This window comes from Pteropus alecto, unplaced genomic scaffold (assembly GCF_000325575.1).
Source record: "Pteropus alecto unplaced genomic scaffold, ASM32557v1 scaffold137, whole genome shotgun sequence".
In the NCBI taxonomy this organism is placed as follows: Eukaryota; Metazoa; Chordata; class Mammalia; order Chiroptera; family Pteropodidae; genus Pteropus; species Pteropus alecto.
In genome coordinates, this window is record NW_006440135.1 from 4,606,516 (window position 1) to 4,617,683 (window position 11,168).

General features: G+C 68.2%; 1 protein-coding gene across 1 annotated transcript in view; it reads left to right on the top strand.

Moving 5' to 3' along the window:
* The window catches only part of SLC9A3 (solute carrier family 9 member A3), a 39,590-nt gene that overhangs the window by 22,949 nt on the left and 5,473 nt on the right, over positions 1-11,168 (top strand). The window contains exons 3-9 of the mRNA XM_006917169.2: positions 3,981-4,283; positions 6,679-6,839; positions 8,240-8,318; positions 8,919-9,096; positions 9,606-9,826; positions 10,399-10,601; positions 11,074-11,163. Of these exons, the coding sequence (XP_006917231.1) occupies positions 3,981-4,283; positions 6,679-6,839; positions 8,240-8,318; positions 8,919-9,096; positions 9,606-9,826; positions 10,399-10,601; positions 11,074-11,163 (1,235 nt within the window). The remainder of the gene's footprint in view (positions 1-3,980; positions 4,284-6,678; positions 6,840-8,239; positions 8,319-8,918; positions 9,097-9,605; positions 9,827-10,398; positions 10,602-11,073; positions 11,164-11,168) is intronic.

Sequence of the window (11,168 nt, forward strand, 5' to 3'; positions counted from 1 at the left end):
GGGGACGTGCGGAGGGAGGGGACGTGTGGGAGGGAGGGGACGTGTGGCCCACAGTGACGAGGCCCCGGCCAGGAGCCGAGTCCCTGCCTGTGTCCACGGGCCACCCTGTGGTGGCCGTGCGTTCCGGCTGGAGGGCCTCGCCGCCCACGGCTGACGTGGACGCTGCAGGCGCTTTGGGCTGGAATTTGGCTGACCGACCTGGTCCACGGCCTGCAGCGCTGACGATGAAATGCCCATTATGTGCTTAATCGCGAAACCACTAGCAAATTGCCGCTTTCAACCTATTGAGTGTTTCGTTTAATTAGCTCATTACGGTGCAGCCCGGCGTCTGCGGGTGGTCACGGGGACGGGGGCAGCGGCCTGTGGGCCTGGCCGTCCCAGGCCGGCCAACGCGCCTGCGAGGAAAGCCCAGCAACCAGAGCGCCCGAGTCTGGGCAGAAGTGGAACCAGCACCGTCCCACTCTGCCCCTTCCCTTGTCCCCAAGCCAGAAGGACCAAGTGACCAGAGGCCAACCGCGCAGTGGTGGGAGCATAGAACTTGCTGGAACGATGTCCCCAGTGTTAGGGGAAAAGGGAACTCAGAGCCGAAGTGAGTCCTTGCTACAAGTACATTCGAGGATGGAAAAGTTTCTCTGACGACCAGACGGAAATCACAAGCCAACCAGTGGCCGCGCCGGCGAGGCGAACCCCAGGCAGCTTGTCTGTCCTCCCTGAACCACTCAGGGCCCAAAGGCGACAGGCAGTGTCTGTGGGTCCTGGGACATGACCCCATGACACAGGCGTCAGGCGAAGTCGGCGGAGACGGAAGGCGGAACCCAGGCCCTGCAGGCAGCAGCGGAGACGCACAGCCAGCGGGACACGGACGGGACACGGGACAGATGCCTGCGCCCCGGGACGGGGCCGTGGGGCCGCCACAGGCGCTGTCTCCGGGGCTCGGAGACTCTCCCGGGGCCGGGCGAGCCCTTCGGTTCCACAGCCGTTCTTAAATATTGTCTTGGTTAAATTCAAGTAAAGTTAAACTGAACGTTAAGTTTCGCGGAGAACAGAGGACTAGGGATGGCTTTTTAAAGCGTCACACGAAACTCAGAAGCCAGACACGAGAGGCCGAAGGGTCCTCTGCACACAGCAAAGCTCCCTGCACAGCAGGCGGGGGCCGCGCCTGGGACGGCGAGGGCACCGCGGGCCTGCGAGGCTGTGGCCGCGCTGGGGAAAAGCAGCTCGCGGAAGGGGCCTGTCCCCAACCCGGCAGAGTGGGGCAGACCGACCGGACGCGGATGGGCCCACCCCGCCGTGTGCGCAGGTGTGCCGGGCACTTCTACGCAGCAGGACCAGGCGACCGCTGGACTTTGAAAGGCCCCCGGTCCCAGGAGGCCTCCCTCGCAGAGCGTGCGACCCCGAGTGGCACAGTGGCAGAGGCTCGGGAGCGGCGGCCTGTGTGTCACCATCTGTCCTCGTGTTTCCTTCTCAGTGAGCGTGAGGAGCGAGTCACCTTCCTGTGGGACCGCAGGGCTCGCTCCTGGCAGAGGCGCCTGGCCTGCCTCGCGGCCACCCACTCCCCACGTCAACCAGCAACGGGCGCACACACCGGCACGCCTGGGGGGCGGGGCGCCAGCCAGGCCCTGCGTGCAGGGTCCTGGGCACTGGGCAGCTTCCCGCCCGTAGCCCTGCAGGTGTCCAAGCTGGCGTCCAGCTCTGGGGACCCTCCACTGCCACCCGGCAAGGGGCCTTCTGGAGCTCGGGGGTCACTCAGCACCCCAGGCCTGGGCCTGTGACCTATGGCGCTGCCTTCCGGTCCCTGGATTCTGTCTTCTAAGGGGCTCCAGACAGGTGGCACTGAGGGTGGCAGAGTCCTCGGAGCCTTGCTGGACAGGCTCGGAGCCGCCACACACGCGGTGTCTGCTGGACAGGCTCGGAGGCCGGCCAGGACGCTCAGAACAACAGGAAACACGACTGAAAACGGTGGCTTCCGCTGACGGTGAATGCAGGCAGAGCCTCTGGCGCGGGGAGACAGCACGGCTTGGGGCTCTGGGGAACTTGTGGGGCAGGAGTGGGCATCGCTGCCACCCCGGCGAAAGCCACGTCCTCGCCCGTGGCCCGGCCAAAGACAGACGCCGCTGGACCGGAGGAGCCGGCAGCAGAGCCGGCGCTGGCAGAGACCACCGACCTCTGTAAACGCAGCTCCTGGATCCGAGCCCCTCGCGAAAGGAGAGAACTGGACTCCGTCTGGACATTCGCAGGCGATCGGAGAGGCCGCGGGGAGGGACACTGCCCGACCCGTTCCAGAGCTGTGAAGACGTAGCTACCCGGGACCTGCAGGGGCCACAAGCCACAGGGAGAGTTGGCCTCCCAGGCCTCTTCCCAAAGCACGGGAGGCCCCCAGCTGGAGGGCTGTGGCAGGACGGGCCGTCCTGCTGTGCCCCGGGGGCCGGCCCTGCCTGCGTCTGGGTGGCAGGTGCTGCTGAGGATGGGGCTCAGATGCTGCTGCTGCGTCCCAGCAGACTGGCCTGGGGCAGACGTGCGGGGCGCCTGTCCTTCCTCACCCACACTGCGGCCCCTCCAGGGCACGAGCGTGCAAACCCCAGGGGGGCCCCGGACGGTTTCCTGCAGAGCAGCCGGGCGGGCCCGAGACATCCAGGGACCCGGCCCTCCATGCTCAGAGACGGCCTCCCTCACTCCGGGCATCATGCATGCGTCATGCGTGCCCTGGCGCGGCCTGGAAATCCTGTCACGTGGCCACGTCCAGGCGCCAGCCAGCCTCCCCCGAGGCTGGGCCCTGGCTCTGCCGGCTCCCCGGGTGGCTCCCCGGGGTGGGGGAGCACAGATGCCCCAATGAGGCGTGGACGTCAGATGGAGGGGCAGCCCCTGGCCAGAGCCAGGATGCACAGCCAGGCGGGGCTCTGGGAGGGACCTCAGAGGCCCTCAGACCGGAAGCGCGAGCCCACATGCCTCTGGGCAGCTGAGGGGCCTTGCAGGTGGCAGGTGGCCAGAGGCCAGTGCGCCTGAAGGCCCTGCACTGAACGTGCCACACAGCTTCCCAGGCAGCTTTGAGTGGAGTCGGCTGCCCGAGGCGGGCCAGCACTGAGGACAGGAGACCGTCCTCGGGGAGCCCCGCCGTGACCCCGAAATTATCACCGAGGAGTGGGCCAGGGAGGGCTGTGGCGCCCGGGGACCCTCCCCAGGTCTCAGGGCGGGGCCAGGACGTGGCCTCCGCTCCCCTTGCGGTGGGGTCCCAGCAGCCAGGAGGCCTCGCCTCAGAATCCCACGCACGGCCCCCAAGAACTTCGGTGGGCGAGGGAGGCGACGTGTACGTCCGTCAGTGTCCCAAAATCTGGCTTCACGGAGGCGTCTGGCACTTCCTCTTGAGCCTCACAGCACGAAGGAGCAGTGGGCCCCAGTGGGCCTGGGCAGGCGGGCGGAGCTCGGCACCCCAGGGTCCTGGCGAGGGGCCCGGCGCGGAGACCTCTGGGCTCGGTGTGGGCAGTGGAGCTCGTGCCTGCTGGGCGGCCCGGAGACCCTGCCCTGCTGCGGGCACGGGCGCCGGCCAGCGTGCGGGGCCCTCCAGGGAGAGGCCAGTGCGGCTGGGCCTCGAGCAGGGAGTAGCCTCAGCGCCTCAGGACGCTTAGGGCGAGGGTGGGCCGTGGTCACCAGATGCAAGACGGAGGGCCGAGGACAGGTTTGCGTGCAGCCTGGGCGTGGGCGCCCCCGCCCTGCCCACCCTGTCCTGAGCCCTGCAGCCCCCGCCAGCCTGACTCTAGCACCCCAGCTGACCAGCCCTCTCGGGGTCCCCGTGGAAGAGAGGGGCCATCGTCTGGGCAGGAGGCGGGGAGACCCCTGAGGAGGGCGACCTCCGGCCAGGTCCCGAGGACCAGGTGACCGGGACTAGCTGGGCCTCCAGGCCACACGAGCGGAAGGGAGGGAGGTGACCGCAGCCGGAGCCTGTGGTCCCTCCCCCGCCCGCCCCTGACCCGCCTGTCCCGCAGGCTTCCACCTGTCCCACAAGGTCACCAGCGTGGTGCCGGAGAGCGCCCTGCTCATCGTGCTGGGGCTGGTGCTGGGCGGCATCGTCTGGGCCGCCAACCACATCGCGTCCTTCACGCTCACGCCCACCGCCTTCTTCTTCTACCTGCTGCCGCCCATCGTGCTGGACGCCGGCTACTTCATGCCCAACCGGCTCTTCTTCAGCAACCTGGGCACCATCCTGCTGTACGCCGTCGTGGGCACCGTGTGGAACGCCGCCACCACAGGCCTGTCCCTCTACGGCGTCTTCCTCAGCGGCCTGATGGGTGAGTGGGCGCTGCCGCCTACCCGGGGGGCTCCGTGGGCGGGGGGCTCCGCCCGACGGGCTCCGGGCTCTGAGGAAGGGATCCTGGTTGAGCCAGGTCGGCGGCTGGGCGGGGGGGGGAGCCGCCCACTGCTGGCCCTGCCCTCGGAGGGCAGGTGGGGCCCGGCCCCCACCACCGAGCCCCCGGGGACAGAGAGCAGGAGGCCCCTCCGGCAGAGGCCAGCATCCGAGCCCACAGCCCAGGTAGCCACGCACCTGAGCAGCACTTTTGGGCGTCGTTTCTGCTGAAACCTTCGAGAGAAGGCCACAGCGCCCGCCCTCGGGCGCCTGCAGCTCCGTGCCCGGCCTCGCCTCCCAGAGTCCGCTTACTCTCCGTGCACCTGTGAGGAGGGCCCCGCCCACCGGGGACACTGGAGCGGGCGGGGCCTGCAGAGCATCACTGTTGCTGATTTTCTAGAGAGAATTAATAAGCAATTAATAAGCATCGTTCCCCTGGGACACTGGAGCGGGTGGGGCCCCGATGCTGCCCAGGCCCCCTTGGCTTCACGGCACGCTCGCCCCGGCACTGGGGCAGAGGGGGAGGGCTGCCGTGGGCCCCACGCCCGGGCGCCCGTCCGAGCACTCAGCCCGGCCTCACCCCGCTCTACTAGCGGAACCAGACGTGGAGACAGGCCCATCTGATCGAGGGGGGGCCCTGCTGGCCTCCCATGTGAATCGAGGCCTTGAAGTCCCAGTGACAAAGGAAGTGCATTGAGAAAGAAGGGCCAAAGGTCCCCCGATGAGAACAGCCGCCTCGCCTAGCACACTGTCACCTCGGGACTTCGTCCTCGCCCCACGGAGCACGCACGTGCTCCCTCGAGGCCCCCACCACCCTGCACTGCCTGCCAGGCCCAGCGGGAAGGAACCTTAAGGGTGACACGGGCCGGGGTGCACCTGGCCGGCCTCGCAGGTGGGCCCCCCGCCCCGTGGGTGCAGTCGGGTTACGTTGTTGGCATTATGGTGGCTTCTCGGGTGCTCAGGACGCACGTAAGATGATATGGCTGCCTCCGGCTGCTGAGCCCAAAGCCTCGGGGTTTGTGGCAGGGACACTGAGTGACGCCCGGGACACGGCTGGCCAGGCTAGGCGTCGTCCCAGGTCACGGAGCGGAGCAGGGCCCAGGGGCCCAGGAGTCTATCCTGTCCCAGTGGATGGGGCTGGGAGGGCGAGGGCGGCAGCGGTCCACCCATGCTGACCGGCAGCTCAAGGACCGGGCGCACCCCTCCAAGGAAGGGTCAGTCTGGGCCAGGCCGCAGGCAGGACTCACCATCCAGGCCAGCCCAGGGTTAGGCCCTGCAGGAGCCCCAGAAGTTGGAAAGGCCCCTGTGGACACCCATGACCAGGGACTCGGGGCAGTGTCCAGCCACATGGACTCAGCCTCTCCGCCCTCCCTCCATCTTCTCGGCCCTGACTGGATCCACTTGGGCTGGGGAGAGGACAGGTGGCCAGTGAGGCCACAGGGGACGCCCCAGTCAAGGCCTCGCAACCGAGCCTGGCTGAGAGCAGGGGCAGACGGGCACCCACGCGCGCCTCCGCAGGCACGGGTCTGAGGCCGGCACCGGGGTGTGCACGTGACCTGCTGGTGACCCAGGCCCCGAGATCAACCGGGAGGGTCGCGGAGGCTGCAGAGCCTCTCAGCACGACCTCCCCACCCACGGGCGCCCGCGGGCCCTGGGCAGGGGCCGTGGAGCCGAGGGGAGAGGGCGGGCTCCGTGTGGACATACTCTTTCCAGGCCTGTCCTCCTGGCACCCCGAACGTGTCTGCCACCTCCCTCCTACCCTCCGCTCTCGCCAGCCCCCCTGTAGCCACTGCTGCTGGGGCCTTTGGGGTTTCCCAAGGGCTGTCGCAGCCCCCAGGGTCCCTTGAGACCTGACCCCACCCCGGTCACCTCCCTCTGGGCTGGTCCCTGTTGCCCCCACTGTGGCCCAGACCGTACTGGCTGGGGAGGCACGTGCGCCCTGCGTCCGCACTCATGCCCACCGGGCAGCAGACTCCCCAGGGCCAGGGTCTGGCTGCATGTGTCATGCCAGGCGCCCCGAGCCCCTCGGCCCCCTGCAGCAGGCTCCCTGGGAAGCCGAACAGGAGGCCTCAGCCAGCCTGAGGAAATCAAAGGAGAGACCCAGGGGTGGCCGGTCTCCTTGGACGGGCTGGGGCTCCCTGCCTTCCCGGAAGCTGTGGGAGCTGCGGCGGGGGGCACTCTCCCCGCAGCCAGCCCAGGCCCCGGGCCAGCAGCCCCGGGAGGCTGGCACGCGTCCAGCCTGCTCTGCCCTCCGCCTGTCTTCTCTCTGTGTCCCAGCGGCCGGGGACGCCCGGGCTCCAGCGCCAGTGGAGGCCCCCGACGTCACCCTTGTCTCCTAGGGGACCTGGACATCGGGCTGCTGGACTTCCTCCTGTTCGGCAGCCTGATCGCTGCCGTGGACCCGGTGGCCGTCCTGGCCGTGTTCGAGGAGGTGCACGTCAACGAGGTGCTGTTCATCATCGTCTTCGGGGAGTCGCTGCTGAACGACGCCGTCACGGTGGTGAGGGCCTCCGGGGGACAGGCGCCCAGGCGGGTGGGGCCGCCGCGGGGCGGGGGGCAGGCCCCGGGCGTGGCCGATGCCCCTGGGCGACACGTGACTGTCCACTCAGACACCCCGTGGACCCCACCTCACTCCTTCGCGGGTCACGGCTCCGCGGTCAGGGACCCAGAGCCCAGTCGGCCCCCATGTTGCTGACTTTCTAGAGAGAATTAATAAGCAAACAACAAAATCTCAGCAGAACCGGGGCCGTGGGCAGCTGGGGCTCTCGCTGTGCTCGCGAAGGCTGTTCTCCCCCAGGGAGGTGGCACCGGCGGCTCGGTGGCCCGTGGGCCGGCAGGGGCTGCAGGGTCCCCCCTCAGGACGGGAATGTGAGGGGCTGTGTCGGCATCAGGGCCACCACTTAGTTTTTGAAACCCATCCCCAAACTGGGCCAGGACCTCTGGAAAGGGAACGGTGGCCGAGGGTGTGTCCCTGAGCCAGCTCGGGGCCGGGGGCATGTCCCGGCCGCCCCCACGTGGCAGCCGCAGACACGGAGGGGCCCGAAGTCCCCTCCTGTCTCCGGGGCACCTGGGGCGTCTCTCTCACTGCTCACTGCTCATGTCCCCGGGTCGTGGAGGGTGAAAGCCTGGGCCAGGTGCCCAGGTTTCTTGTAGAGCTGAGCCTATCTGGGGGTCCGAGCCCACCCTGAGCCTGGGCAGGGCAGGGCAGGGCAGTGGGGAAGGCAGGTGGCCGGGCCTCTGCGTCTCCACGGACACGTGGCCTGCCTGACCGGGGACTTCACGGCTCCCTGCGTGAGGCCCGCCTCGCACGGAGCTTCTGCGCAGGTCCGGCTCCCGGTGCCTTCATGCAGGCGCCCGTCCTGTACACAGCACCTGACACGCCCCCCGGGGCCCTGGGAGCACATTTAGGGGCGCAGACGCAAGTGTCTCCTGGAGACCTATGGCCCATTCCAGGTGGGGAGCAGGCTCGGAAAACACAGCTGTCCCCACAGCCGCACCTTGGGCGAGGCTTCTGGGCGTCTCATCTCGTCCTGGTGGGATGAGGTTTAAATGTCAACAGGCAGAGACGCCAGAGGCACCAGGGTTGTGACCCCCACACCGGGGGGCAACATAGCAGCACCGTCACTGACGACCAAGCTCCGGGTCTGTCTTGGGAAATGAAATCGAGACTTGAACATAGTGGGCTGGCTTTGTGGCCGCCCTGCCGGCCGGGTTTGTTCCTAAAGGTCTAGTTCCTTCCAGAATGTTCTGCCTCCCAGATCCCACCTGCTGGCTCGTCCGTGGCCTTCCTCACTGATCATTACTGCCCCGCGGTGATCTCCCTGCCAGTAGTTTTAAGGCTCCGAGACGGAGCGGGGCCCCAGGGCCAGCCTCACGTCGGCTCCGCCTCTGCGTCCCCAGGTCCTGTACAACGTGTTCGAATCGTTCATCACGCTGGGCGGGGACAATGTGACCGGCGTAGACTACGTGAAAGGCATAGGTGTGTGGCTGGCGGGTCCCGGCCTGGGGGCCTGCACCCCTTCTCCAGAATGCGGCCGCCTCGCGGGCCGGCCCGGCCTCTGCGCCAGGCACCCCTGGACCATGGCCTGGGCACGAGCAGGGGCCTCCACCTCTGTCTCCGTCACGGCCCTTCCTGTCTCCGGCGTGATTCACGAACACGATGTCGCCGTGTCTCAGCCCCCCTGGGAGGCAAGGGTCAATTCCCCGTCACGGCCACCAGATCAGGCTGGAGGGGGTACATCCGGGTGTCCTGGGTGTTCCCTGGGCAGGACCGACGACAGCCTAGCTGTGCCTGGGCGCCCAGGGCCCTGGTCCTGGCTGCCGACCCATGCCCAAGGGTGCTCTCTCCGTGATGGGGGGGGGGGCGGCTGGGCGTCCATAGGCTGCATCCCCTCCCCAGCTGTCCACTAGGCCTCTCTCCCGAGAATGGGCTTCTTGTTTGCTGAGCCCCTCTGTGGGGGGGTTGCCAGGCAACAGCCTCAGGACAGCGGGGAAGGAAGGCCAGCAGACCCGCCTGGCCCACGCCGTGGCCACAAAGGGCCATTCAGGCGGCCCGACGTCCTGTCCTTGCCCCTTGCAGTGTCCTTCTTCGTGGTGGGCCTGGGGGGCATGCTGGTGGGGGTCCTGTTCGCCTTCCTGCTGTCCCTGGTGACACGCTTCACCAAGCACGTGCACATCATCGAGCCCGCCTTCGTGTTCATCATCTCCTACCTGTCCTACCTCACCTCCGAGATGCTGTCCCTGTCTTCCATCCTGGCGTAAGTACCCCTGGCTGCAGGTCTCGGGGGGCCCAGGAGTGGCGCCTCACTCTGCCTCCAGTCCCCGGGTGGTGGAGGCTGGGCCTTCTGCAGCCCCAGGCGCCCTGCCCGCCTCCCAGGCTGGCGGGCAGGGCAGTCGGGGGTGAGGAATGTGATCTCCTTAGCTTTTTACATAAGGAGTTGGCGTCCAGAGGGCCGGGCTTGCAGGCCTGCAGGCCGCCTCTCTGTCGGCAGCACCCCGTGCCCCTCGGAGCCGCCTCGGCTGGGCCAGGGGCAGGCAGGCGCGCTGCAGCTCAGGGCCCAGGCCCCAGGGACTCGGGAACAGATTGCGGTGATGTCGGGGTGCCGGCCGGCAGTGGGCCCAGCTCAGGGCACTGATCCCCACGGAGGAGCCCCGAGCTCACGGGGAGAAGGGCACAGGCCCTGGGGTGCCACCGGGGTCGCCCCAGACAGCCGCACGGGTGCAGGGCGCATGGCGCCTGCAGCCTCACGAGTGGCCCGCCCCCCAGCATCACCTTCTGCGGCATCTGCTGCCAGAAGTACGTGAAGGCCAACATCTCGGAGCAGTCCGCCACCACCGTGCGCTACACCATGAAGATGCTGGCCAGCGGGGCCGAGACCATCATCTTCATGTTCCTGGGCATCTCGGCCGTGGACCCGCTCATCTGGAGGTGGAACACGGCCTTCGTGCTGCTGACGCTGGTCTTCATCTCCGTGTACCGGGCCGTCGGTGAGGGCGGGCGCAGGGGTGTGGGCACTGGCTGTGGGTGTCCGTGGGAGGCAGGGATGTGGCGTGCGTCCCCAGCCCAGGGGAGGGCAGGTCCAAGAGCCCCTGGGGACTCGGCCTGGCGTTCCGTGGTCTTGGCTGAGGGTCAGGCCGCTCACGGCCTTGCCGTGGTGAGGCTGAGTGGGCAGCTGCGGGCAGCAGAGGCTCAGGGGAGCCTGTGTGATTTCCCACTCGCTCATTCCGAACGGGACAGAGTGACCTGGGGCAGGGCCGTCACCGAGGGAGTAGCCCTGGCGCGCGTGAGGCAGGACCCCAGCTGCCCGCCCCGCACTGCTCAGCTGGTGCGCGGGGTCTTGGGGCCTGATGAGGGCCAGGGGGCGGGAGGAGTCACCCACCCCCTCCCCAGAGTGCAGTTTCCGCCGTTCTGTGTGCTGGATGCTGCTGTCACCTGTCACCACCTCTGGTCCGCAGAGGGGATCCCTAATTGCTCCCCCCAGCGCAGCGGCTGCCGAGGGCGGGGTTGGCGGGGCCGTCCGGTCCCAGCCGTGGGGCTGACCGCCCACCGGGCCCTGCAGGCGTCGTCCTGCAGACCTGGGTCCTGAACCGGTACCGCATGGTGCAGCTGGAGGTCATCGACCAGGTGGTCATGTCCTACGGCGGCCTGCGCGGGGCTGTGGCTTTCGCACTGGTCGTCCTCCTGGATGAGGACAAGGTCAAGGAGAAGAACCTCTTCGTCAGCACTACCATCATCGTCATCTACTTCACTGTCATCTTCCAGGTAGGTCGGCGCGGGGCCCCGTGGCCCTCGTGCCCTGCCCGCGGCCCGAGGGGCAGCCCCTCGCCGGCCCTGCTCCCCGCGGCCTTCCCAGGCTCCTTCCCAGCTGCACGTTCTAACTTTAGTAACTAGGAGCTGGTTTGTAGGTTTTCATGTGGCCCCACAGGGGACGCAGCACGGCTTGGCCTAAAAATCTCCCTCCTCAGCCATTGCCGGCTGACACAGCCCCAGTTAACACTTTGCGCCCCACTTGGCCTGGCTGCGGGCGCATCTGCGGAGTCGCTCGCTGGCTCCGGTGGGGGGGGCAGGGCGGGTGTGGGGCGCCTCTGCAGAGGGTCGCCGGCCAGCCGGGCACTGGAGAAGGGTGCCTGCTTCACCCTGTGGGGGTGGGGCTGGGTCTCCAGTGGGCTGGAGAGGGGTGCAGTGGGGCTCGCCCCAGCAGTCAGGGTCAGGGTCAGTGCACCTTGTCTCCCAGGGCCTGACCATCAAGCCCCTGGTGCAGTGGCTGAAGGTGAAGAAGAGTGAGCACCACGAGCCCAAGCTCAACGAGAAGCTGCACGGCAGGGTAGG